The following is a 27,479-nucleotide window of genomic DNA, read 5'->3' on the forward strand; positions in this document are numbered from 1 at the left end:
CGCCCGTGAGCGGCCGGGTCAGGTCTGCCCTTCCCTGCCCACGGCCCTTCAGGGCTCCCTCCTCCCTCAAGGTCAAAGCCCAAGTCCTCCATGGGGTCCCTAAGGCCCTGCACTACCCGCCCCCACCTCCTCTCTGTCCTCCCCTCCTCAGTCCCGCCCTCACCCGCTCTGCTCCAGCCACATGGGCCTCCAGCAGGCCAGGCCCGGTGCCCCCCCCCCCCCCGGGGCCTTTCGCAGCCGCCGCCCGCCGCACTCCACCATCTCCTTCAGGACTGCCCGTGTGAACACAGCACCTTTCTCCCTGTTCTGCGCTTTCTACGTCGCCAGAAGAGCCGTACTCACTGGCTGCCTCTCCCAGTCCTGTCGGCTCCACGAGGACAGGGATCAGACCCACCTCACCCGGGCCACAGGCCCAAGACCGGTCACTCATGAAGGGAAGGGGCCCCGTCGCGTCCCAAGCCTGGGAGACCCCACGGTCTGGGCAGGCTCTTGGCTCAGACGCTACCGGAACTGGGCGGTCAGGAGGGCAGCGGGAGGGTGGCCACTGGCCCCAGACAAGCAGGGGCTGTCTTTCAAGGGGCACCCGCTGCGCCAGCCACCGCTGCCCCCAGCCTGCCCGTGAGTGGAGCCCGGCGGCATCCGGCGAGGGGTCGGCGGGAACACAAGCGGCGGGCAGACAGACAGACATGGGCTGGGGAAGGAACGGCCTCCTGGAGCCGAGAGGCCGCATTCCCACCCTGCATCCGCCTGGGACGGCCTCCCTCGGCTCTGTCTGGGAGCAGGTGGCCCAGGACCACAACCCCCCCACCCCACGCTGCGCCTCCCGGCCCCCACCCAGAAATGAAGACACCACCACAACAGCGAGCTGTAATTCGCAGTGCTCACGAGCCTTTAATTCATTATGAACCTAGAGGCAGGGGAAATTAGGCAAAAATACAGCGCATCCTTAATCTTGGGGGGGAGAAAAATCAGAATGGGTGGGTTTTTTTGTTTCTCGTTTTTGTACATAGACACGGATATACCTTTGCGGGGAAATGTGCGTCTCCCCTGTTGAGCCGCGGCCTGTCTGCACGTCACCCTAGACCCAGAAAGATCCCCTGGGTCTGGCCCCCCCACCCCCGACCCAGAGGGCCAGCCCGCTTTTTGTTCTCTTTACAATATAAATAGCATTTTCAAACTACATATGAACACAGTGCCGCGTCTGGGCGGGGAAACCCCCACATCCCGGCTGACTCCCCTCCGGGCCTCCCGCCCCCGCCCCACTCCAGGGCACCTGCCCCCCGCCCCCCACCAAGCAAATGAAAGGTTCCCGGCTCATTTACATTCTTTCCGTTCTCCTTATAATAGTTCTTTCTGGCCTGGTAACCATCAGAACACTCTTTTTTTTAATTTTTAATTTTTTTTTTCTTTACACAAGCAAAATTATGCTGTCGGTCCCTGGGCAGGACAGCAGGGGCCCCCCCGCAACGGGGAAGGCTCCCCGGGGCAGGGGGCGGGGGGGTTCCCAAGCCCCTCGCAGGCACGCTCTCGTAAATCCAACCCCCAGCTCTCCGGAGGCGGGTCTGGTTCTCTCCGGCTGCTCCCCCAGACGCACAAATCCACGCTTCCCAATGGGACACAGGGTGCCACCGGCCCCTCGGGGTCCAAGGTGTGCACCCCTCTGCACGCGGACAGCAGCCAACACGGGGGCCGGTGGTCGCCTGGGTGGCCAGAGCCCGGGGACACAGGCCTCGCCTGCACAGGGAAACAGCCGGACTCAGGCCACCCAGAGGCCTGCATGGCCCCGCGCTGTCCCTCCCCAGCAGGCTACAGGTAGCCAGCCACCCACCCGGCGGGAGGAGAGTGACACGAGGGCCCCCGGGCGGTGCTGGGCACACTCTGTGGGCACCGAGCCCTTCTACAAACACTGGAGGCCTCAGCGGCGCGGGGTCTCACCAGGGGAAGAAGCAAACCAGAGGAGAGAGTGTTTATTCTGTGACGGCGTGCGCGGACCGGAGGGGGGCTCCTGGACCCCCGCGACCACGGTCGCCTCCAAAGCGCGCAGCCGGCCTCCTCCTATCGGCGCAGAGCCGTGGCGCGGGCCGAGGAGGCGGTACCAGCCGCCCAGACCTTCGCCAAGTCAGGGGGAGACAAGGGCCGGGCCCACGACCGTGCCTGTCCCCATCGCCCTGCCCGGGCCTCCCTGCTGCTCACGGAGACAAGTGAGGTTTTAAAACAACGACAAACAAACAAACAAACAAACAAAAAAAAACGAGATGCTTTTATCTCCCTCGATGTATCTTGGTTCTGAGAAAAAGAACATTTTTGTTTCGTGTTGCTTCATGGTTAAAGCCACAAATCTAGAAAACAACGTTGGGGATTTTTTTCCTTTTCTTCGTTTTCCTTTTTTTTCTCGGGTTTTTTTTTTTTAAACAATAGGTATTTCTAGAAAGAGCCTCACAAAGGTGATGTCTGTACAGAAGTCACAATCTCAAAGGCTGCTCAGGAAGCAGGCAACGCAGTAGCACCTTTTCGAGAAGAAGAGCTTACATGGTTTACGGATCTGAGTCGTGGGGGGAGGGTGGCGAGTCCCCGGCCGGACCCCCCAGAGCCCGCGTGGCCCTGCTCCCTGAGTCCGGGCCGCGCGCCGGCGTCCTGCTCGCTCCTGTCGCCGCGGAGCGGGGTGGCCGCGCGCGGAGGTAGCCTCTCGGGGCCGGGGGAGGCGAGGACAGGAATTCACAGCAAGCAAACGCCAGGGCCCGCCGCCGCCTGCCTTGCTGGGCCGAGGGGTCGCCGGGCGGCTGGCTGTCCTAGAACGGGGCCCCGGGCCGGCACTGCGCCTGCAGGAGGCTCTCCATGAACGCCAGGTAGTCCGGGTTCCGCCCTGAGTCCTCGGGGGCCCGCGGGGTGCCCACCCGCGGGCGCTTCGCGGCCTTCACGTCCTCCCCCGAGAAGGCGGTCTCCTGCGGCGCCCCCGTGCTGAGCGACTGCAGGACACCAGACAGCACAGCGGTTAGTGGGCGGCACGTCGCAGACCCCGAGGTCTGCGTCCCCCCAATTCATCTGTCCGAGCCTGGCCCCCGAGGTGCCGGCAGCGGGAGGTGGGGGGGGTCCTCGGCAATGGGGTCGGTGCCCTTAAATCAAAAGGACCCCCTAGAGCTCTCCCTCTCCCTCTGGCCACGAGAGGACACCAGGAGGAGGCGTCCGTCAACCGGAAGTCGCGGTCCCCTGCCACCAACTCTGCCCACGCCTTGACCTCAGACATGCGGCCTTCAGAACCGTGAGAAATGCCGCCTGTACCGTAAGCCCCCCAGAAGCGGGGCTTCGTGACAGCAGCCCCAAGAGACGGACCCGGGGGCTCCCTCTCCCAGGGACCTTGTGAGAGTGACACTGCGTGGTGACCAGGGGTGGCTGCTCGGCGCTTCTGCCTCTGCGTGAATCCCCAGTCCTGCGTGTGCAGGGCCCAGAGACAGGGCCCCCCCCCCCACCCTCCAGCCACCAGCCCCGGGGAGAGCGGGCGGCCTGCGCCTGGTCTGTCCCGCCAGATGGAGGCCACGAGGAGCAGCCCAGCCTCGCTGTGTCCGGCAAGCCCCATCCTTCCCCGTGGGAACCTCCAGTCTGAGGTCAGCGGTCCGACCCGCCCCTGCCCCCGCTCGGACTTGGAGCTCATTCACCGACCGCCACAGTTGCCTGCACCCCAGAACCTTGCCTCCGGATTAAACACTTCAGAAAGACAAGCGCGGAAGGCCTGGGAGAAAAGACCAGTGACTGTCTCTCAACCCTGGGACTCGTTGTTCCCTTGGAAAAGGGATGTGCTCTGCCGAAGTGTGCCTGCGCCGCCAACGCTGGGCCCGGATCTGTGTTCAAGCAGCTGCCGCGAGCACAACGGCCGGGGAGCCGGGCTCCTGCGGGTCTGCCTCCTGCTGGTGCGGCTATCACCGGCCCTGGAACCCGTCCTTCCCGCCACTGACCAGGTGCCCTCCCGGGGAGCAGGACGAAGGGGAGGTCGAGGCCTTTCAGAAGGGCTGCTTCCCTGAGGACCGCCGAGGGCTTCGGGGGCCACTTACCAGCCGCGACCGGACCCTCTTAGGGAGTTCCTCGTCCAGGGTGAAGATGTCCCCACGCTTCACCGTCAGCTGGGACCCGTCCTCAAACTCCACCTGCAAAGGGCAGCAGGTGTCAGGCACGGCCTCTGCTGCCTCCCGAGGGGTGCCCCCACTCGTCGAGGAAGGGCAGCGAGAGGCACAGCGGTGTAGGGGTGCGGGATGAAGAGCTTTGGGAGTGCGCAGACCGGCCGAGGACAAGCGGCCGTCGACTTGGGCAGCTGGAATGCGGGTGACCCTCCTCCAAGACCACCGGCTACTAAGTCATTTCTCTCCCACCATCATGAGAAGAAACTCGCAACCATCCGGGTTGAAAAAAAAACCAGGGGCACCGAACTCTATGCTTAAAAATGCTTAACATAGTAAACTCATGTTACGTGTGTCATCTCCCACACGCACCACTGGAACACCTCTCTCTGGGGAAAACGGCGGCCAACCGAGACCCCCAGCTCCCAGGTGTAACAAGGCCTGACCGTGTACGCCGGGCGGGCAGGAGTTGGCCAGGGCCCCCCGCCCCCGCCCCACCCGCAGAGCAGGGCCCGCTCACCTGGTAGACGTGGCTCGTCACGGAGGAAATGAACCTGGCCTTGTACATGTTGCCGTCCGCCCACCGCAACTCCACAAACTCCCCCTCGGGCGGGGGTCCCAGCCGGACGCAGTCCCTGCTCTGCAGGGGAAGAAGGCGGTGGGAGGTGAGGCCCTGGGCGCCCTGGCCTGCTGAGGGGGCAGGCGGCAGCTCCCACACCACGCTCGGCACGCTCGTCCATCTAAGGGCCGGTGCTGGCAGCGAGGAACGCGGTGGCGGGCCAGGCCCCAACTCTCACGGTGGCCGTGCGGGCACAGGGACCCCCAGGCTGCGGGCCTGTCTGGAACTGACCGCCCTCCGCTGTGTGTGTGCAGAACCCACCCTGCAGAGTGGGGGAGCCCCCCTCCCCTCTCCCGCGCCCCCCCCTTCCCTGCGCCGCTCACAGTAATGCTCTCCGGGTACAGGTTGTCGCTGTAGGATCCGTCGTCAAAGTTCACCTCGTAGAAGGTCTGCGCACTGGCGCCGATGACCCGGCAGCGGTAGTAGAGCCCGTTGCGGTTCTTGGTGATGACCGTCTGGCCCAAGGACACGGCCCTCAGGAACTGAGCCTGGGGGCGGGGCGGGGGGGGGGATACGGGGCTGCGTCAGCACGTGGGCAGCGGTGGGGGGGAGTGGGGGGGGCGGGGGCGGGCATAGCACTCACGGGGTGGCCCCCTGACTTGTGCTTGAAGCAGGTGATGGAGACAACGTAGGGCCAGTCGTCCGGCTCCATGAGGACCCCGGCGGCGTGGGCGCAGGTCACGTGGAAGGAGGTGGAGCAGTGCTCGCACGAGCACTGGATGCAGGCGCCCGACACCTTCTTCATCCGCTTCCGGCAGTACACGCACTTCTGGGGGGACAGCAGCAGAGGAAACGGCGCTGGGAGCTCTCCCCGGAAAGGCCCTCGGCACCCAGGGCGGCAAGGCAGCGGCCCCCGCGGCCGGCGAGAAGGAGGCACGGGGGGCAAAGCCCGCAGAGCGCCGCGTGCCCAGGGGTCTCGCCCTTGGTGGAGAGTCCCCCAAACCGAGCCACGGGACTTCCCCCAGAAACACTTCCGGAGTCTTCTCCACACACCCTCTCTGCAGGGCCGCCTGGGACAGGCACTGAGGAGCTGGCCACACGCACGTCCCTGAGCTGCCCGAGCGAGGCCCCCATGCGCCGCCCCAGGGACGGACTCCGAGCCCACGACACTCAGGGAGGGAACCAGATGCAGGAGGCTACATGGGGTGTGAGTCCACACGTGTGACACGCCCAGACCAAGCTCCTCCACCGATGGGAAGGGGCTCGTGGGGGCCGGGGGCTGGGGGAGGGGAAGTGACAGCTGATGGGGACGGGATTTCTTTTGGGGTAGATGAAATGTGCTGGAACTAAATACTGGCCATAGTTTAAAAAAGCTACTCAACTGTATACTTGAAAATAAGGAATTCTACCTCAATTTTTAATATAAAGCACCGTGGAGTGGCCTCCTCCACAAGGGAGCTCCTCACACCCCCCCCTCCGGGCACACACTGTGGAACAGCCCCCCACCTCCCTGCAACGGTCCCCACGCCGTCACTCTGAGCATTTACTCCGCGGGCCTTTATCGCTCTGTAAACCATGTTCAAAAGCCAGATAAGCAGCTCAGCAAAGGGCGCCGCAGGAGCGCGCCCAGCACCGATCGATGGCAATGAGATCTCGTTATTAAACTGTCGATACCTAATCCCCGCCAGCCTGCGGGGACAGGCGCGGACACCGCAGGCGGGAGCGGCGTTAACTTAACCCTCCAGGACTGGGCCTCCTTGCACAGGTAGGAAGGCGAGAAGGCACGCAGCAGCCACAGGGCAGGGGGCGGGGGTCCCGCCACCAAGCCAGTGGGGCCCTGAGCAGCCCTGCTGTGCCCGCCACCGCCCGGCCGGACCCCACGGTGGAGAGCCAGGGGAACCCTCGGCCATGCCTGACAGCACAGGGCATTTCAGCCCATGGGTGGCAACCCCTCGCTCTGAGTTTCCGCATTCGTTAGAACAAGGGCCAGGCCCTCCCGCCCCCACCACCTGGCAGGACCCCTGGTGCTGGGAGGGAAGGGGGTGCAGGGGGGTGGCAGATGTCAGTGGAGAGCAGCGGTCTGGGGGAGCTGGGGGCCACTGTGCGGGGGGATGACGCTGGCCAGAGAGGGTGCTTCACCTGCAGACCCCCCCCAAAACACACACATCAGGTCCCACATCCTCAGCCCGCCCCTCACACCCACTCCCCTGCACCTGCCCAGCGTCCTTGTGTGGACTGATGTGAGCCCTCCACCTCGAAGCCGGGCCGGCAAGAGAGCAGAACGGATTCAAAGTGTCTGGCCCCCACCAGCCTTGCCTCTATCACTCTCACAAGCTGATCCTTCCCCCTCGGGAGTCCCCACCGGACTCCAACGTTCCTCTGGGGACCAGCCCAGCCTGGTGATGAGGGCGAGCATGGGTGACGATCTGGCGAACCCAACAGGTAATCTGCGTTTAGGCCACCCTGCTGGCCAGGACCCCCGCAGTGCCCAGGACCGGAGGCCGGGTAGTCCTGGGGACAGACGGACAGATGGGGACCAGGAGTGGCCATCCCTAAGCCTGCGGCCAGGGCAGCTGGGCAAGCAGGAGTTAACTGCTGGCTTCCTTGCGAGGCTCCATTAGGCAGTACAAGTGAGCCTCGTGTAGAAGGATTTTTAATTCATCGTTACAAGTGCTGGTAATGAAGAGGCTGCAAGCTGGAAATGTCAGATGATCCATAAAGCGTCTGGGAGGGACGGTCTATCACGGGCACCACGCGCCGCACCGTCACCCCACCTGAATAATGGAGCCTTTTACGCCCGTGCTCCTGCAGGGGCCCCCGCCAGCTGCCGGCCTCTTCGTCATCGCCCATCCGCACCTGGCGGGACCAGCGCCGGCCACCCCCTGCTCCACGACCAAGGCCCCCCACCCCTCCCACACGGGCTCCCTCCGGCTGCCCACTCGACCTTGCCAGAGGGCCCCATGCCTGTGGGCTCCGAGCACCACACCACCAAGGGACTCCCTGAAAGGCTCACTGGCTGAAGCCCGCTCTGCCATGTGCCTGCCCTTGGCCCCAAGGAACAGCTGGGGTGCCCCCAGCTTGGGGAAAACCAGGGGGAAAAGCCGCCGGATGCTGTCAGCAGCCACGAGACACGCCCCTGTGTGTCACGCCCCCGGACACATGATCACAGCAGAGCTCACCAGGCAGGGCAAGGACAGGCCTGAGAGCAGGAGCTGGGCCACAGACGGCTTGTCCCCACGCTGGATGGTCGGGCCCAGTTCATGCTGGCCACGAGAAGGCCACGCAGGTGGCCACAGGCAGCCCAGTGTACAGACGGGAAGGCCACGGTCCACAGGGGCCAAGGGACCTGTCCGATGTCACGTGGCAGGCCAGTGGCCTGCTCACAGTCACGCTCTGCCCATTCTGGCTGCTGCCCCAGGGTGACCACCACTGGTAAGGAGGTAGCACAAGCCCCTTGAGGCCACACTCCACCCGAGGCTCGCTGGGTCCTCCTTGCGGAGGGAAGGACCATGTGCGTCGGCGGGGCCAGCTACGAATTCCTACAACTCAGCGGCAAAGAAGAGCAACCCCCGAGTTAAAAATTAGCAGAGGACGTAAACAGGAATTTTTCCACAGAAGGCGCACAGACAGGTGGCCAACAGGCCCATGGAAAGACGCTCACCGTCCCTCACCGCAGGAAAAAGCAACCCGAGCCGTAATGAGATGCGGCCTCACCCCCGTCAGGACCAGGATGGCTCAAATCATCCCCACCAGAAACAGCAGGTGTCGGCGAGGATGCGGGGGAAGGGGAGCTCTTCCCGCCCGTGCTGCGGGTGGGAGCACAAATGGGTACAGCCGTGTGAGAAAACAGTGTGGAGAGTCCTCAGGAAGTCACGTACAACCAGCAGGAGCGCCTGGCTGGCTCCGCTGGTAGGACATGCCACTCTCCGTCTCGGGGTTGTGGGTTTGAGCCCCGCGTGGGGTACAGAGAGGACTTAAAAAAACAAAAGTTAAAAAAATAGAACCACCACACAATCCAGTAATTCCATGATAAGGGACTGACCCAAGGAAACAAAAACAGCATCTCCAGTAGGCATCTGCCTCCCGGTGCTCACGGGAGCCTCATCGGCAGCGGCCGGGACACAGAAACGGCCACACGTCCACCAGCGGAGGAACGGATCGGGATGTGGCGTGGCCACCCGAGGGAGTATCACTCAGCCACAGGAGGCAAACGCTGCCACCAGCAGCCGCACAGACAGAGCTCGAGGACATCACACAGAGCCACAGGGACGGCCCCCAAAGGACACGTCCTGTGTGACCCCACTCACAGTCAAACTCCCGGACGCACAGAGCAGAAGGGTGGCCGCAGGGGCCAGGTGGTGGCGGTTCCATACGCATCAAGGCCGGTCCGCCGGTGAGCACGCCACGCTCGGCCGGCCGCGTGACCACTGCCTGGGGCGCCAGGAGGCGGAGCGTGGAGCTCCTGGTACCCAGAGCAGCCTGGGGCGCCCGAAGGCACGAGCTGCGCATGCTGCTTGGCTGGGCCACGGACGTCTCCGCACAGAGACCCTGGAAGGCAGGGACCTGCGGCACCTTCAAACCAAACTCAATGGCATCCGGCTCCCGGCTCGCGGGTGGCCGCCCTGCAGCCCCGGGGTGAGACGCGGCACCTACCAGCTTCCACCGCTGCTCAGGGATGGCGCTGATGTCCACGGGGTGGCGCTCCATCACGTTCAGGAAGCGCACTTCGGGGACAGCAATGGCGCAGATCACGTGGATCCACCTGGGGCGGGAGGCTGGGGTCAGGATTCGGGAGGGACCCCACTCCTGGGCCCTGGGATCCTCTCACAGCTCCTGCAGGCTTACAGGACCTTAAGGGGCATTCTGGGCCAGCGGCTCCTCCCGGTCCCCCCTGCATTCCTCGGGGCCCCGAGGCCACACACCCAGGAGGGGCCCCTGCCACCCACCTCCGGTCGGTCGTCATCTGCAGGGCTCCTCCCCGGAGGTTGCAGAGGCAGCACTCCTGTGGGAACCAGACGACCCCACGGTGAGGGGGCGCAGGGTGCCGCCTCTCTGCCCTGGGGCCCACAGTCCTGCCAGTTCCAACCAGCGGCCGCAGATGCGACGGGGCGGGGGCTCCACCCCTGCGCTGTCCAGGTTGAGGAAACCGAGACCAGGGGAGGCGAAGCGGCCAGCCTGAGGTCCCCCGGGTCCCGGGCCCAGCTCCCCCCATCCCCAGGCCTCAAGGGCTCCCAGAGCACCACCCAGCTGGCGGGGGGCGTTACCGCAGTCCAGGCGTGGGCCGTGCACCTGGAACACGTCCAGCCTTCATTCACCAGCTCGGGGCGGATGCCGTAGCAGCCTGCAGGACAGGGGAGGGAGCCACTGAGGCGGGGCGCACGCGGAGCCCACAGGGCCCTTCTGCAACACGGCAGCAGCATTTAGGGCAACTGTTCTCCCCACGCTCTCTCCCTGAATCCAGGCCACTGCGCACAGCGGGAACGGTCTGGAAACGGCTCGTTTGGAACTCAAGTAGGGCGAGGGCGAGCAGGCCCCCTGCTGGGCAGCCCTTGCTGGCTCCAGTCCAGCAGAGGAGGCCCAGGCTCTGCAGGCCAGGGGAGGCCGGCAAGCCGGGGAAGGTGGGCCCCACGGTCCTGCGGTTCAGACGGCCAAGCTGAGCCGGCCGGGCCCTGTGTTCAGGCAGAGTCATTATTCAGGAAGCCAGAAACCGGAGGCCCTGGGTGATCCGGGTTTGCTTAGGACCTCGGTCCTGGTTTAGATATGGGCAGAGGGGAGGGGAGGCGGGGGGCAGAGGGTCAAGAAGCCATGTCCTAGGTCACCATCCGACAGTACCCTCGGCCACCTGGGGTCCTGTCACCTGGCAAACAGGGGCTCTGCCGGCTGGAGTGGGCCACAGCCAGAGACAGAGGGCCCCAGGAGGAACACAGGGAGACAGCAGAGCGGCAGAGAGGCAGCCTTCTGCTGTGTGCCCCAGAGGCCCTGAGGGACAGCAAAGTGTGCGAGAGCCGGAGCCTGGCCCCGTTTCAAGCCCTGGGGACACTGAGCCAAGCTCTAGGCCTAGTGGGGGCCGGACTCCTGGAGGAAGAGGGGCTCCACCTCCCTGCAGTGCCCGGTCGAGACCTCTGCCTTCCGGCCCATCGTGCCCATGCAGCCCTACTCAGGCCCCTCCAGAGGGTGGGCTAGGCCTGGGCCTACCGGCCCAGGAGCACATCTCACGCACGCACCCAGCCAGGCAGAGCAAACAGGCTCCTGGCCTGGGGACGGTATGAGCTCTGGGCAGGCCTCTGCAGGGGCTGGTGGAGATCTGCGGCTGCCTTCCTCCACTGGGCGGCCCACGGAGCTAGACCGCTCCAGAAGCTTCCTTCCGGTCCTGGGAGCTCGAGCTCGCAGCTGCTACACCTCATGCCTGAGAAGGGGGCAGATGCCCACTTTCTCGTCTCGGGCCAAGTGGGGCCCTCGGGCTCTGGGAGAGGGTGGTCACCCACAGCAGAGCGAGATTGGAGCCCCTGACCACTCCAGAATCTAAGCTTTACCACCGACACCTGCCCCAAAGTGCGCAGTTCGACAGTGTCACAGCACTCTGAAACGAGGGGACGGACACCGCATTCCTTCCTGCTGCCGGCCAGAGCCCAGAGGGGAGGACAGGCCTCAGTGGAATCATCAGACTCGGTCAGGGGGAAGGCCACTCCATGATGTGAGGTCCTGTGACAGCCCCCAGACAGCAGCCCAGGGAAGGGGATTTCTGGCTCCGCAGACCCAAGGGGACCCGCCTGGGGAGGGGGCAGCAGGGTAGCCGCTCAGGGAGGGGGCCGCAGAGCCCACAGCTGTCCGCCCTCCGGCCGCCGGCCCAGACCCAGCACTCACTGGCGTGGACCTGCAGGCAGCACTTGGCACAGGCAATCAGCAGGCTGGTCCCGTCGTCTCCGATGTAGGAGTTGGCGGGGAGGGGCTCCGTGTTCTCACCACTGGAGGTGAAGCACATCTCGGGGATCAATGGCCGCGTCTTCTGGCCACTTTTGGAAGGAGGAGCAGCCGAGGGACCCTCCCCGAGGGAGGCCTGGGGAGCCTCCTTCTCGGTCTGTAGGGACTGGAGGAGGAAGAGGAGGGCGCTACCTTCAGAGAGGAGTCCATCGGGGTGGCCAGGACAGCTGACACGGGCAAAGCAGGCCAGGCACAGTGGCCATCCTTGACTCTGCCCTCTACTCGCCCCAAACACCTCTGGTCTACTCCTCACTCTGCCCTGCAGCTGCCTCGTCCCACCCTCCTAGCCCTCCACCCCAACCCAACAGCCCCCAAGAGATCCTCTTCAAACACAGTCAGACCCTGTCCCCCCTCCCCCACTGAAAACCCTCCCACTTAGGGTCACACTCTGGCACATGGCCCTCAGTCGAGCTGCTCCAACCACACCAGCCTCCTCGCTCGGCCTCTAACACCCCAGGAGCCAGGCACCATCCCACCCCAGGGCCTTTGCATGTGCCATTCCCACTGCCAGGGACATTCAGAGGTCTGCTCCTGTGTGTTCTACAGCCCAGCCGGCCCACAAGACCAGTGGCCCCCAGCCCACACCGCACCCCTGCTCCGTGTGTTCTTGTGATCCTGACCATGACCTGACACTGTTTCACCTGTGAAACTATACGGAGGGTTCTCTCCACCTCTGACGTATGTCCCGTAAAAGCCTCACTGACCCACCAGATCCCATCTCATGAAGAGATCATGATGAAAACGTCCTGCCCGCGGCACCCAGGTTCTGCACCCTCCAGGCCCGTCTCAGGACACCCCCAGGGGAGCAGCTGCACTGCTCCTCAGCTGGGAGGGGAGAGCCCTGCTGGAGGCGCCCAGCGTGGCATCTGGGGTTAAGGGTCCGGCTGGTTCCCCATCAGGCAGAATGTCCAGGCACGTTTGTCCCCTTCATGGGGCAAGTGAGGCCTGGTCCCTGACTCTGAGAGCTGTGACAGCAGAAGCCCACTGGACTGTGGGCACAATGAAACTTAACCACTGGACTCAAGGAGATTCGCATCTCAGGCCGGAGTCCCCAGCACCCTGACTGCCAGCAGCACTAAAGAGGGTCACGCCTAGAGAAGGCAACTGTTCTGTCCTGTCTGCATGGAGACGGTACCCCACATAGCGCGAAGCAGCGGGGTCCTTAGGACAAGCATGCTGCCCTCAGCTCGGAGCACAGACCTCAGGGCAGCTCAGCTAAGTGGGCACTGGGCTAGGAGCCTAGAGACTGAGTCTTGTCCTCCAGGGACTCACAGTCTAGGGGCTGATAAACAGAGGGGATGGGAGCAAGAGCAGGCGGGCGGGAGAGCCTTGGAGGAGGCGGTGCACCCGGGAGAGCCGGTCCAGGAAGGCTTCATGGAAAAGGCGGCCGCTGAGCAGACTCGAAGAATGAACAGAGGGGCGCCTGGGTGGCTCAGTGGGTTAAGGCCTCTGTCTTTGGCTCAGGTCATGGTCTCAGGGTCCTGGGATCGAGCCCCGCAGCGGGCTCTCTGCTCAGCAGGGTCCGCAGGGAGCACACTGTCACTGTGTGTGTGGCGGGTGGGGCTGGGGGGAGGGGCAGATCCCAGGGCAGAGGAAGGCCGTGGGGACATACTGATTCTGGGGCCCGTGGTGAGCCTGGTGGAGCTTCTAGCCAGGGAGCACAGGGCCGGTGTGGCCTCCCGAACATGTGCCCAGGGCTCAGTGGGGCACCAACGGGAAGGGCTCCTGCAAAGAGCCAGAAGGCAGGTCATGGGGGTGGGAGGGGCTGCAGGGAGGAACCAGAGGTTAAAGGGGCAGGACCTGGTGGATGACGGCATGAGACAGAGGGCGGGGAGAGCCCAGGTCCCCGACTTGGGAAATGGGACAGACTCGGGCCCCGCTGAAAACAAGTGCCTGGCTCGCCAGAGGCGTCCTGGGGCTCCTGGGCAGTATTAGGGCACTTGCCCTTTACCCCACCCCACCCCCGGTCCACCTCTCGGCTGGGCCCACCGTGGCCAGCCCCATGCTGCTCCCGGCAACCCGAGGCCCTGCCCCGTCCCCAGCGGCCCCACTTCCAGGCCCACTGAGAAGTCCCTTCCTGCTAAAACGCAAGACACCGGGCTCTCCCCGCTGCCTTCGGCTTCACGTGCCCCCGAATGCCCAGGGCTCCAGCCCGCTGCCCCCCACACCCCAGCCACCTGTGTTCTCGGTCTCCACTGCCCGCCCCGCAGCCGCCCGCACCCACCTGGCTATAGGGGTAGAAGAGGGTGCAGATGGCGCAGAAGGGCTCGGTGAGTGCGGCCGCGGCATTGAACTTCCTCTCGGCCTGGAAACTGGCAGCTTTGTTCTTCCACTGCAGGGAGAGCAAAGGCCTCAAGGCCTCGGGGTCACTCATGTCCTCCTCCCCGGAGAAAGGGAAGGCTTCTAGAGGAAAACAGGAGGGCGGGAGGGGGCGGAGAGAAACCTCGGCATGGCTGGACGCCCAGAGGAACCTTCCTTCCCTGCCCTGCGGGCCAGTACTGTTGCAAGCATCGGTGGTGACAGGTCCCCGACCTCAACAGAGCCAAGAGAGGAGCACGGCTGGGGGAGGGGGGGTGCCACTCCGGCACACGCGGGGACTGCCACAAACAAGATGACCCCCCCCACCCCGCCTGCTGCTTGCCACCGCGGCTGGCCTCATGTCCCAGCCAGCCATGCCCCAATGTCCCCAAGTCCCGTTGCTGTGTTTCCTGAGGACATGGGGCTGAGCCATCCCGAGAAGCGGGGTGCTCACTCCCGAGGCCCCAACCTTCATAGCCGCCGGGCCAGCAAGGCACGGTGGGAGAGAAAGCCCTGGAGCCCCGGGCGTGGGACTCGGGACGCCAGAGAGGGAGGCGGCGGTCAGCGCAGACCCCTGGGGATGGACGTGCAGATCTTCTACGCCCCGAGGGGCTGGGCCAGACTCAAGGGCCAAGACTGCTCTGCAGGAGGAGACCCCACACAGGCCTAGGCCCCCTGCAGGTGACAAGAGCTGCTGGCCTGCCTTCTGTCACCAAAGATCACATGACACATGCTGGGCTCTGGGGCTCCCGGGGGGTCTCACAGAGAAGAGCCGTGGCTTCACCCAAGGGGCCCACGATGTGGGGGTGTGGGAAGCCTCAGAGGCACCTTCTGGCACCTTCTGGAAACAATGCCAACAGCCTTTAGCTGCCTGCAGGGCTCCGGCGCGTCTGGCCCTCCCCCGAGCTCCCCCTCCTCTTGGGGATCTGGCCCTGCAGATCCCAGGTGCCTCCCGAACCCCTCTTCGCCCTAGCCCTCAAAGCCGATTCAGAACGAAAGGAGCGGTCCAGGTGACATGCAAATTCCACGGGCAGCGTACACGGAAAGCAAGCTGGCTTAGCAGGCTTTCTGCAAGAGACCGTGCCTCGGCTCTCGGCAGCATCCCGGCCCCAGCTCCGCATCGCCTTTGTTCCAACCTCCCCACGGCCAGCTACGGCCACTGGGAAGAGCCCAGGCGAGCAGGCGGCCGGGCCCCGGGTCAGGTCACGCGCAGCTCAGGGAGCAGCTGCCCTGCTGCTCCCGCACACGGGCCTGGGGTCGTAGAACCAGGACATGTCCGCGGGGCAGTCCTCACGCCCACCCAGCCCCGCAATTCTCAAACCCCAAGTCACTTCTCAAAGCCTGATGCAGGGGTGCGACCGGCACGCGGGGCACAGGCACGCCCTTCAGCTCCCTCACTCACTGGCCCGCTCTGTAGCGTCCCGGGGGCGGCCTCTGCACCCAGCACCCCAGCAGATCCCGAGCCCGTGAGAGAAGGCACGATCCTCGCCTGCCCGGGGGCCAGCTAGGGACGCAGACACACAGGGCCCACGGGAGCGGGGGGTGGCCAGCCCAGGCCTGGAGCAGGGGGCTTCCGGCGGGGACAGGAGAGCTCCTCACAGAACGTGAGAGCCGGGGCGTGGCCGGAGCACAGGCACAAAGAGCTACACACAACAACCCAGCCTGGCATTCCCGGCACCCGCCGCGGGCTCGCCACCATGCGGCGTGCCTTGCTGGCAGGATGCCTCGCAGGACTGGCAGCCCCCACCTTCCAGACAGGGAAACCGAGGCACACAAAGGTAAATGGCACCTGTGGTCTCGGGCAGCAGGCTGTGGTTTGAACCCCCCACAGGTCATGGTGTCCATTTCAGGCTCAGGGACCAGAGCAAAGCAAGCACCCCAAGGTGGGAAGCAGAGGCCCCAGGGTGGGGGTCACGCCCCGGGGTGTCTCTGCAGGGCGGCCGGGGTGTGGCTGCAGGGAGCACTGGAGACCGAGCAGGGGCCACTAGGTCAGGCGTCACCCGCAGGGGGAAGGGGTCCGGGGGCCTCACCCTCGTCACTCGAGGCCTCCTGCTTGACCACAGTCAGGGGGGAGCGGGTGGGCGGCTTGCCCAGGGGGTGGCGCCGGCTCTTCTTGATCTCCATCTTCAGTTTGGAAAACGTGGACGGGGCCTGGAAGCAGAGGAGGCAGCGTGTGCAGAGGCCCCGGCTGCGAGGCACCGCGGAGCCCGGCCCATCAGGGCAAAGCGGGCGGCCTGTGTCCCCGCCCGCGGGTGCGAGGCCCCTGGAAAGGGGATGGCCGGGAGCTGCTGGGACTTTTCTGTGATGAGCCATGGGGGCCGTTTCCGATGAGCAGGGCCGGGGTGGGCGCACGGGGCAGAGAGGACCCCCGAGCCCCAGGGCCCCCTGCCGGCAGCCCCCCTACCTGTACCTCGCCGGCTCCGCTCTCCTCCTCGGGACCCGTCAGCTCCATGGGGGCTGCCTGTTCCTTCCAGGTGGGGCCCCTCTGGGCAAAGTGCTCAAAGGCCTGCTGGCAGGACACGCGGCCCTTGTCACACGCCGTGCCAGGCCGCGGCACCACATACAGCATGGGGATGATGGGGCGCGGCTTCACCTCTGGCTCTTCGCCAGGTGCCTCGGGGGGCACGACGTTGAGAGGTGGCGGCGGGGGGTTCTCCTCGGCGGGCACGGGGCCCGGGGCCAGTACCGGGGGCTCCAGCGGGGGCAGCGGCCGGGGCGCCTCCTCGGCGGGGAACTGGGTGGGTGGGGGCGGTAGCTGGGGCAAGAGCGGGTGGTGGGGATGCGGAGGACCATAGCTCTTCTTCTTCCTGTCGCTCCTGGCCTTGGCCGGCCGCGGCTTGCCCCTCCCGTCTTCTGTGGGGAGAGAGGAAAGACAGGTCGGAGCTGGGCCGGGCAGCCGCGCGCTCTCCTGAGAGCCCCCCCACCCGCCACACCGGCCGAGGCAAGAAGCGGCCTTCCCCCCCAAACACACGCTTCCAGCACGTTCAAACGGCTACTATGTCCCCCTGCCTGGCGGCCGGAGACCAGCCACACCCAAGCCTCGGGGCAGTCCCTGGCCCTGTCCTGCTTCCGCCAGCTGCTCCAAGGCCCTTCTGGAACAAGGAGTGAGAAGGCAGCTGGGAAGAGCTGCTCTGTGCCTCTGGGCTCCTGACCGGGGTGGGGGGCAGGGGCCCGCCCCCGTGTCCTTCCTGGGGAGCGTGGCAGACGGAGGATGGGATCCGGGCTCTGTACGTTTCCAGGGTTCCTGCGCGCAGCCCGCACCATTTTTAGGAAGTGCAACCTCGACCAGCAAACGCGGAGAAGTGGACACCTGAGCAGAGCGCAGGAGCCAGACGGGCCTGGAGGCAGCCGCGAGGGCTGCTGCTGGGGGGTCCCCGACTGGGCAGGTCAGGGAGGGAGGCGTGGCTGCAGCGGCATCCTAACTCGGGGCCGGGGGCATCTGGAGAAAGTGAATGCGCTACGGTATGTCGGGCAGAATCTCGGGCCCCAGACAGGCCCCGGTCCCGGCTCCCGACCGTGAAAAGCAGCAGAGACTCTGCGGATAGGGCTGAGGATCTCGGCCCGAGGGGGGACCCCGACGCGCCCAGTGCACTGACGGGGATTCGGATCCACAGAAGCCTGGGCTCCTTCCCAGCTGCGGTCAGGGGGAGGGTCACTGCGGCGCTGCAGGCTCTGACAATGGAGAAGGGGCCCCAAGTGGAGGAGGCGCCGCCCCCAGAAACTGGAGAAGGCCGGAACACAGTCTCCCCTGGAGCCTCGGGCCTGGCCTGCCGCACTGGAGAATGGGCACGCTGGCTCAGGCCCTCGTGTGTATCCCGGCTTCTCGGGGGTGAGACGTCACGGAGGGAGTGACCGCAGAGACCATCTGGTCTGCCCGGGGCCGAGGGCTTCCTGGCGAACCCGGGATAAGTTGGTCAGCCTGCCGAGGTTCTGGGCCAGGCCCCTGACCCTTCCCGCCTCTCCTCACTGCCCCCCACCTTCCTCCTGTCTTCGGCCAGCACACAAGAGGCTCCACTGGCCCTAAGTACAAGGGGATGCCCCCCCCCCCCGGCCCGGCTCGTGCCCCAGGTCCTGGGCATCGCAGGGGCCCGCGGCACTCCTTCGCCCACCCGTCACCCCGCTCAGCACAGAGGAGGCCTGACAGCTCCCCAGCCTCCGCCGCTGCCACCTGCACCCCAGGAACAGTAACCTGGCTGAGGCAAGCCCCTAACAGACGCTCTGCTCCACAGACAAAACCATTTCTGCTCTCCAGGTGCTGGGCTCGGCAGGCCCCTGCAGTGACAGGCAGCCTGGGGATGTGGGAGAGGGGTGCGTGTGTGCTGGCGGCGGGATGCGGAGGTGGGGAGGAGACGCTGGAGGGAGAGGCGCTGGCGGCGAGAGATGGGGCCGGGGACTGTTGATGGCGCTGTTGCACAAGGCAGGGGTGGGGGGGGGAGAGACATGGTGTCAGAGGGGGAACCTGGAGGGGAGAGGTGGAGAGGGATGGCGGGGGCCCCAGGACATCGGCCTCACAGGCCGGTGGCAGTGGCGAGGCATGTCATGTCAGTTGTTCTACTAATTTATGGAAAGGACAACGGGCCTGCCCTATTCGTGTAAATGGCACTTTCTGATCAACAGCAGGCCAACCTCTCGAATGGAAATCAAGCTGAGCTCTGCCCCTGCCTAAGGACAGGGGGACCTACTTACTGTCGGTTCGCTCTCCAGCAAGAGGCCCCGCTGGCAAAAGGGAACATGGCAGGCCCCTGGGCTCTGGCAAACCGCGGGGAGACACACCCAGAGCACCGTTTTAGGGGACAAGCCAGCGACCAGGAAGGACACCTGGGTGCTGGGCGCTCTGTCCTTGACATGGGGACCGCCACAGCCCAGGGCAGGGGCCTCACCCATGGGACTCTCTCGAGCCCCTCACATGCCTGGGCCTCAGGGAACCTTGAAACGGAGCAGGTGACAGTCACACAGACGGGGCTGAGGGTCCCAGCCAGGGGTCTCCCCAGCATGCGAGCCTCTCCCCTCCCCCAAGAATGGGAGGGACTTCCCCTCCAAGCGGAGGCTCTTCCGGCAGGTTTTGGGAAGAGTGGGCTAAGGCAGAGCCAAGCACCCGTCCTCCCAGCTTTAGATCTGAAAGGCCTGCCTGGCTGCGGAGCACACATGTACGGCCCCCAAGATCACCAATGGGAGCGCACGAGAGCATCTGGACGGCCCACGCCCGAGCTCAACGTCCTCCTGCTGCCGTGGAAGGAGGGCTGGGGAGCCACCCCGAGTTGCTGCCCACTTCAGAGATGTCCCCCCGCGGGGAGAGCCAGTCCTGATCCCCAGAGTCCCAGCCACCCCCACAGACGCCACCCTCGTCCTGCACAAAGCCCGAGGCAGGCACACCCATGGTCAACTGAGGCCTGAGGCCTGGCCGAACTATGCTGGGGACATGTGTCCCGTGTGACCGGACAAGTGTGCAAGCGTAACGCAGAGCCCCTCACACACTCGGGCCCAGCCTCCACCCCCTGCCGGCTGGGGCACCCGAACACACATCACGGCGTCAGGCCAGTCCTGACCCCTGTGGCTCCATCACTGTGGGGAGCCCCTGGCACCCCCTCCCTGAGCCCCGGGGGCTGGGCCAAGCTCGAGGCCCTGAGAAGGACACGGCCCAGGGTCTAGAGCTGGTCTGGCGCACGGGGTGGGGTCCCTCGTTGCACGCGTGCCCGACCCAGGAGGGACGACAGCATGGTGTGGAACCAGCACTCCCGGGGCCCAGCGCTGTCCCCGCTCCGAGAAGGACCATGGCCGTACTGAGCCACAGCAGGTGGCTGAGTTCCCCTGAAATGGCCATGACCCTCCAGGAGGAAGGAACCCCAGATGGCCCAGAAAACCAGGGCGGCCACGGGCTGCCTTTCTACTCTTGGGCTCGGGACCCCTGAGGTCTGCGGTGGGCGTGGGCGGAGTTTGCTGGTCCAGGAGCCTCAGGGCTCTTCCCAGACCGCCCACCGCGGGAGCGGGGCGGGGACCCCAGCAGCGACCCCAGCCCCAGGCAGCCATGAGGAGGCTTCCTCCTGGGGACAGTCAGTCCCGGCGCCGTCCGGTACAGAGCACCGGGCACCTGCATGCAGTGCGGAAGTGACAGCATTCACTACTGTCACTGAGCAAACTCAAAACAAAAGGCCCCACTGCTCACATAACGTGACCCTCAGCGCTTCGAGCTTTCAGGGACATCAAGCAGGTATTATAGAAAGCCTAGAAAGCACTTTAAAATTTTCCACTCGCCCCGGACGTGTATCTGCCGGCACCCCTGACTGTGAGTACTTGTTTATTCAATGAATTCAGTGACCTCCCCTCCAGCGGCTGGAGAAGGGCTCAGAGGACGCTTCTGCCCTTGGCACGGGCTGTAGCCGCCACAACGGACAGCCCAGAGGGACCGCCTCTTCTCTAAAGGGGCCACATACCCCCAATCCCCATTCCTCCAGGCCCTGGTGTGGGGCAGGGGCGGCGTGTCTGGAACGGGGGAGTGTGCCGGCCTCGAGCAGACACCACCCCGTCCTCCCCGGGGTCCATGTGCCCCGAGGCGCTGACAGGGTCCCAGGATGAGACTGGTAGGGAGAGGACAGGGAGGGGCTGCAGACGTGGGGAAGACGGTTTCCTGGGAAAGGGGCCTCGACGGGCCAGCTCTCGCTCGGAATCCTGAGACTCGGGGAGACCAGGCCCCCGGTGTCCCTAGGACGGGACTGGGCACAGGCAGCCAGGAGCCGGGGAAGCCCCAGGCGGGGGGCGGTGGCTGTGGGTGCGAGGCAGTTGTCTTTATTAAAAGAGTCAGCAGATTCGGGTAAAGATTCATTAAAATTAAGTGAACACAAGCGAGCATGACTCCGTGGCTGAGCAGCTGGGTGAGCGCAGTGGGCACGAGCAGGCGCGCCCGAGTGTGTCTGCTTTCCCGGCTGTGCCCAGCCAGCCTCAGGCCAGTCCGCTCAGGAGGGAGCAGAGACGGCACCGGCTGTGAGGCCTCCTTTCCACGCTCCCCAGAAGGGCCCCACGGACACCTTCGTCTCTCGAGAACACCTGAACCACTCAGCCGAGGAATCCCCTTGGGCTCCCAGCTGGGCCCCCGTGAGCTGCTCCTACTCAGGCAAAAAGCCATGTCCAGCGAAAACCCAGTTTCCTACCACCAACCTCCCCCCCGCCCCAGCAGCCTGTCCCTCAGCCAGCTCAACCCCACGCCCAGTGTCAGGGAGGAGGTCTCTCTTCCGACCCAGCCCACAGTGCCCGCCCAGGCCAGGGCAGGTGGCTCACCGCTCTGGCCCTCGCCAGCTCCGCCGAGTCTCCCAACTCCTCAGGCCAGAGCCCCCAGCGGGCCACATCACACGTTCCCCTCTCCCTCTCCCTATGGCTCCGTGGCCTCCAGGGTCAAATGCAAACACCTGATGAGACACCAGGCTCTGGCCCCAGAGTCTAGCTCAGAGAAATCAGGATTTACCCAATACAGCCTAGGCTCTGGCCGCCGGCCCCATGCGTCGGGACAAGTGTCTGATCACGGGCATTCCTTAGGTCCCAGGGCACACAGGACAGGGGTGCAGGGCCTAGAGGCCCATGGCTCGGGAACACCCATGTGCCCCCGCGGACACGTGCCTCCCAGCTGCCCCGCACCCCCACCTGGGGCAGCCGGGGCGGAGGGCACCGCTGGGTTTCCTCCACCGATTTTAGCCATGCTTTCTCCCTGTGCCCCCCAGATTCCCGTTGTGAAGTCCTAACCCCGGAACTCGGGCTTCTGGCCTCCAGAGTGGGGAGGCCACGAAGTCCTGCTGTAGAGGCCCACAGTCCGGGGGGCCTTGGGGACGGCTGCCTCCGCACTGTTGAGTGCCCTTGAACAGTGCACCCTCCGGCTGGGCGTGTTCTGACTTGAAAGAAACGGACAGAGCCCATGTATGCGCTGGGACGTTCGAGGCTCCGTCTGAAAGTCGCCGTGCCCGCCCCACCCCGCCCTGGAAAGAACGGTGGCCTCCACCTCTGCTACCTGCTCGCCCCCATCCTTCCTGCGCCCCAACGGCCAGTCTGACGTCCGGTCGGGCAGCCTGGCCTCCGCTGACCCCTCTCCTTCGGACACCTCACCCCCCATCTGTACTGAGGTCAGTACGCTGACACCTGACGGGAACGGTCGCAGCCCTGGGAGGAAGCCGTGTCTCCTATCTGCAGGGCAGCACCCCTCTGAGCCCCAGACTGCACCCTGGGACAGAGGGTCCCCTTGATGTCACATCATCTCCGACACCAGACACGGGGCATGCGTACGCACCCGGCGGGATCCCAGCGCAAGGCCAGCAGAGCCGTCCCGGGCTCACGTGTCCCGCCAGCCAGCCACCAGGAGGGAGACTGAGGACCGGGGCAGAACCTTCTGGTGACCTCTGCCTGAGCTGCGGCTGCCAGGGTGATCTGCCATCCAGCCTGCCCCCGCTTCTCCCTGGGGAGCACCCACCGTGTGCACGCGGCAGAGCAGCCGAAGCTGGCAGCGGGGAACATGACAACAGCGGTGCCACAGACCGTCGGCATTTCTGAGACCCTGTCCGCCCTGCCCCCCAGAATGCCAGCCAGCCGCCCGCTGATGCGGCCGCAAACAGCAGGGTGCCCCCTCACGGGGATGGGCGCCGCCTCTGTCATGGGCTGAGGGCTGGGGCCCCCCCAGATTCAGGCACTGCAAGCTGAACCCCGGTAGGAGGTGACGGCGGGTGCGGGTGGGGCCCCCGGGAGCGGGATGGCAGGGCAGCCCAGCTCGCTCCTCCCCACGGGGACACAGATGGCGGCTGGCACCGGAGCCCGCCTCGCCTGCATCGGTCCGGGGCTCCCAGCCTCCGGGGGGCGCGCTGCTTTCAGGGCCCCCGTCTGGCTCCCGCTCACAGCAGCTGCGGCAGGGCCAGGCCGCCTTCGGTATCTGGGGGAAGAGGGTCTTCCCACAACACCCCCTCGAGTGTACGTTTTTAGGAAGCACCCCGCCCTGCCGAGGAAGCAACTGCATCGGACCCTTAAGAGCAGAGACCCTGTGGCTACAGAGATGCGGCTCGGGGTCAGGAAGGGGATCCCCAGCCAGCACTGACCTTCCGAGGCCTCAGCCTCCCGACCCTGCGTCGGCGTCGGCTGGGGCTCCTCGTCCTCCTCCTCAGGGTCCGCCTCCTGCGAGGCCTCCTCCTTCAGGCCGCCAGGCTCCTCCAGGAGGGTGGCCCCCGTGGCCCCTTCCCCTGGCGACTTGGGGTCTTCCGACTTGGGCTTCTTGGGCTGGCTCCTTTTCCGGTGGGACCTGGAGAGGGACGGTCATCAGACAGTAGGTCAAACGACTGGGAGAAGTCCCATCTGTGTGCCCCACCACCCAGCCAGCAGAACAGAGCCCCCGAGGGGGCCCCAAAGTCACAGGGCCGGGGCCAGCAGGGCTGGCTCAGGGGTAGGGGAGTTGGAGGGGGAACAGGCTCAGGGGCTGTGTGGGGCAGAGCGGGTGCCAATGACTAGGAAGTGGGATGATGGGGGCGCTGGCTCGGGGGTAGGGGGGAGCTGGAGGGGGGACAGGCCCAGGGGATGCGTAGGGCTGAGTGGGTGCTGATGACCGGGAGGTGGGACGGTGGGGGGCGCTGTCTCGGGGGTAGGCAGGTGGACGGGGACGAGCCCGGGGGCTGCGTGGGGTTGAGCGGGTGCCAATGGCCGAGAGGTGGAATAATGGGGGGCGCTGCCTCGGGGGTAGGGGAGGTCAAGGGGGGACAGGCCCAGGGGCCACATGGGGCTGAGCAGGTGCCGATGACCAGGAGGTGGGATGACGGGGGACGCCGGCTCGGAGCCGCCGTGTGGGGGCGGAGGCAGGGGACAGCTGGAGAGGCCTGCGCACAGGGACGAGGTGGACTTACGGCGGCCCCGGCCTCCTGGTCTGCTCTCTCTTCCTTTCTAGACTGGCCTTTCTGTCCTCCTCAGTCTTTCTCCAGTGTCTGTTTTCTTTCAGACTAATTTGTCTAGAATGTAAACGTCAGGGAGTTTTTCTCTAGCGCTTCTGCTCACTCCCCGGGTGCCTCATCGAAGGGCCTGGCCTGGGGCACCTGCCCGGACCCGTGGCTCCGTGTCCCTCACTCGCCGGCCGCCGGAGCAGGGCCCGGTCTCACTCAGGGGTGCGACCGTGTGGGGGCGGCCCTCGGCCTTCGGCCCCAAGTGGGAAGTCACCTGAGGCTCGGCGACAGCTTCTCAGCGCAAACCGGGGAATCGGGAAGAAGGAGGGATGGAACGCAGGCAGGCTGGACGGCCCTGCAGAGCAGTGGCGCGGGCCTCCCCGTCCAGCCTCGGGAACTGTCCAGGGAGGGGACACAGGCTGGGGGGTGGAGAAGCCTGCCTCAGACACGTCACCGGCACCCTCCAGGGGTTGGGGTGACAGCCCTGTGAAACCCCAGGCTCACGTCTCGGGACCCACAGCCTTTCTTCTCCCTGAGGGTCAGCAGAGCCAAGAGGCACTGGCTGCAGCTTCCCTCCCCCTGGGGGCTCTCTGTGTGGCCCCAGTGAGGTCAGTCTGGACATGGAGACCCTATGGGGGTTCCTATGGCAGCCACACCTCCAAGGACCAAGAGGTCACCAAGCAAGGCAGGGCTTTGTGACTGGGGCCGGGTGGGGGCCTGGGGAGGCCTTAAGGGCTCCCGACGCCAGGACCACCATCTCCCACCCAGGGGATGCCCATGACAGCCCTGCTGTCCCGGGACACAGGGACCTGACAGTTGCCTTATCACCTTCCCATGTCTGCCCCTGCCGGCTCCTGGCGGGGGGGGGGGCAGGGAACCCCCTAACTGTCCCCTAACGGTAACTACTGCTGGTCCTGCTCGCTGTCAGCTGCCTTGCTTGAGGGCCCCGGCTTGCTGCCGCTCATCTCCCTGAGCCCAGGCGAGGCCAGGCTGACAAGCCCCGGGTGATGTTTGCACACGAACCACTCCAATGACCAAAGGCGGAAAGCAGGGAGCATTCCAGGGGAGGAGGTGTCATGGGCAGAAGCATGGCGTCACACACATCATGGCGTGCACAGGTCACTGCGGGGGGGCGGGGTGGTGCGCGGGGTGCGGGGCAGGAGAACGCGCGGGCAAGGAGCCAGGCAGGAGGGGGCATGGGCGCCAGGAGGTGGGGAACGCTCTCCAGCACCACGGAGCCACGGGGGGCTCCACGTGGAGCGACTTTGGGGAACGTGGGCCCCGCGTGGTAGCAAGCCCCGGGACAGCAGCCGAGCGCAGCTGGCTTGCGTCACGCTGTCTCCCGAGGAGGAGCATCTCTCCAGGTCCGGGAACACTGCAGCGCAGGGTACCCACGAGTGAACCCCCCACCCACCGGCCCCAGGCAGCGCCCAGCAGAAAGGCATCCTCCTACTGCCAACTCACCTGGCCGCGGTCTCCTGCAGCCCCCCCGCTTCTCTCCTCCCCTCCCCCGACCCGGGAACGGGAGCCCACATCGGACGCTGCCCACCTCGTGCAGGGCTGACCAGGGGCAGTCCCGTCTGTCCCAGAGAGCCCAGACCTGCCTCAGCCCCGAAGCACCACGGGGCTCAGAGCTCTGGGCAGCTCCAGCCGAAGGGCGAGACCCCAAGCCCCGCCAGTCCTGCTACTGCGGAGACCCCCCAAATGGGGCGGAGCCAGGGGGACAGACACAGGTGGGAGACCACCCCTGCTGCAGAGCAGGGAGAGTAAGACGAATGTCAGCGCGCCAAGAAAACACCCGTCTTGGGAGAACACGCGCCGGGAGAATGTGGCCAGTTTGTCGGGGTGGCGGGAAGAGGTGTCCACCATGCACTTCCGGGTCCTGCATCCGGCCAGAGCGGCCCCCTGCAGCGCCCCCCAACCCTGCCGCCGGCCAGCACGCCAGAGGGGCCACCTCCCCCGCTCAGATTTGTTTCTAGGCGTCCCTGCCCCGCCAGCAGCACAGACAGGAAGGCTGTGACCCCTCCTGCCGCCTCCAGGTTCCCCACTTCTCCCCCCCAACTGCCACCACGGTCAGTGCGGTGACACTCAGACTTCCCTTTTTCCGACTCCACAGGTGTCGTTCACCCGTGAGTGACAGAGCTGCTCGCTCACTCCTCCTGGAGTTGAAACTGGTTCATCTTAGACGCTTGGCCTTCCCGGTCACGTCCAAGCTCACAGCCTCTGACGCAGGGCGTCCCGCACTCCTCGGGGACACCCAGGGGCCTGCCCCCTTGAGACTGCCTTGGATGCTCCTGCACAGGATCCGGTCCCTCGACAGGACGTCTTCCTCACTCGACGTCCTTCTTTGGCTGGAGCACATTCTCTAGTAGCTTCCCCACAAAGGACGGGAAATCGGAGGCTTTACACGTCTAGAAAGATCTTCATCCCCTTGCATGTCTAGCTTGGAATTTGAGTAGGAAATTCCTTTTGGGTTATAAATTATTTCTCTTCTGGCTTCTGAGAGCCTTTTCCTTTGTGTGTTAGCTTGTAGCCTAAGTCTGATGCCTTTAGGGTCTCTTGTTCTTTATGTGACGTAGCTGTTCCTTCCAGAAGCTTCTGGGACCTTCTGTTTAACCTGAGTTGTGAAACCACATAGCGTCGCGTGCATTGGCTTTCATCCTCGGCGCCAGACTTTTTAACCTGGAAACGCAGCACTTGGTCCTGGCCAGTGCTCTTTTCTCTCCTCCCAAAATGCCTCACAGAGGCCGCAGCTGCCCAGGGAGCCTCTGTGGCGTGATCTCCCTGCCCTCCGCCCAACCTCTCGGCCCTGGGAGACTGCTCCAGCTGACTCCCAGCCCACCTGTCCGTCCACCTGGAGCCAGCTCTCCCCGAGCACAAGCTTCTCACCGGCAGGTGCACCCCACCCCAGTGACCCCTGCGTGGCCAGGTGTCCGGCGGCTCACCACACCAGCTCCTTCGTGGGCCGCGTTCTTCTCTCTGGTTGGAGATGCTGCCTCACACCCCATCTTCTGCTGGAGATGGGGCAGCGGGGACACTGAGCCTTGCTGTGCTTCATAGTTGGCCTCCAGTCCCCTCTGGTCCCTGGCCCTGGAGGCGCCCAGGCCTTTCCAGAGTCCCCGGCCCGAGCCAGCCTACTCCCTGCGCACCCTTGGATCTGAGCTTCCTCTCTGTGCTGCAAAGGTGGGGCTCACTTGACCCCCACCTTCTGTCCAAGTCTGCAGACACGGCTCAGCAGTCGCCGTCCCTCTGCTGTTCTGGGTCACTCCTGCGTGGTCGTCATGGTGGGGTTTCAGGAGCGGCTGGAGAAAATCACACACTTTACCCTCTGGGCTTGACTGCGCCCATGGCCATAAGTTCCTGTGAACCAAAGGCTGGGACTGAGTCCAAATACCCGTGCTCATGTTTTCAGTGTGGAAGCAGGTGTCCTCGGACCTCAGGAGGCAGGAGAGGCAGCGTGGGGGGCTCCTCTTGGACCCCGGCCCAGGCAGCAGGCTCCGGGTGGCCCCTAGCCTGGTCACCACTGGGGCCCAGAGCACCCAAGGTGGCAGCTCTCCCAGGACCGGCCGCTGCCCAGGGAGCTTCCGCAGGGAAGGCCCCCGGGGCCAGCACAGCCGCTGCGTCCAATGAACCCGGTGC

General features: G+C 65.4%; 1 protein-coding gene across 1 annotated transcript in view; it reads right to left on the reverse strand.

Annotated features, from left to right (window-relative positions):
* Positions 1-873: 873 nt before the first annotated feature.
* Positions 874-27,479, reverse strand: part of KDM4B (lysine demethylase 4B) — a 133,396-nt gene continuing 106,790 nt past the window's right edge. The window contains 14 exon segments of the mRNA XM_080799416.1: positions 874-2,966; positions 4,047-4,139; positions 4,630-4,749; positions 5,052-5,233; positions 5,236-5,497; positions 9,322-9,430; positions 9,615-9,670; positions 9,933-10,009; positions 11,533-11,755; positions 13,874-14,052; positions 15,978-16,098; positions 16,352-16,800; positions 23,013-23,212; positions 23,808-23,909. Coding sequence (XP_080655542.1) covers positions 2,790-2,966; positions 4,047-4,139; positions 4,630-4,749; positions 5,052-5,233; positions 5,236-5,497; positions 9,322-9,430; positions 9,615-9,670; positions 9,933-10,009; positions 11,533-11,755; positions 13,874-14,052; positions 15,978-16,098; positions 16,352-16,800; positions 23,013-23,212; positions 23,808-23,909 — 2,350 coding nt within the window. The 3' untranslated portion in view covers positions 874-2,789.

The sequence above is a fragment of the Martes martes genome (genome assembly GCF_963455335.1).
Source record: "Martes martes genome assembly, chromosome: 1".
Taxonomy (NCBI): domain Eukaryota; kingdom Metazoa; phylum Chordata; class Mammalia; order Carnivora; family Mustelidae; genus Martes; species Martes martes.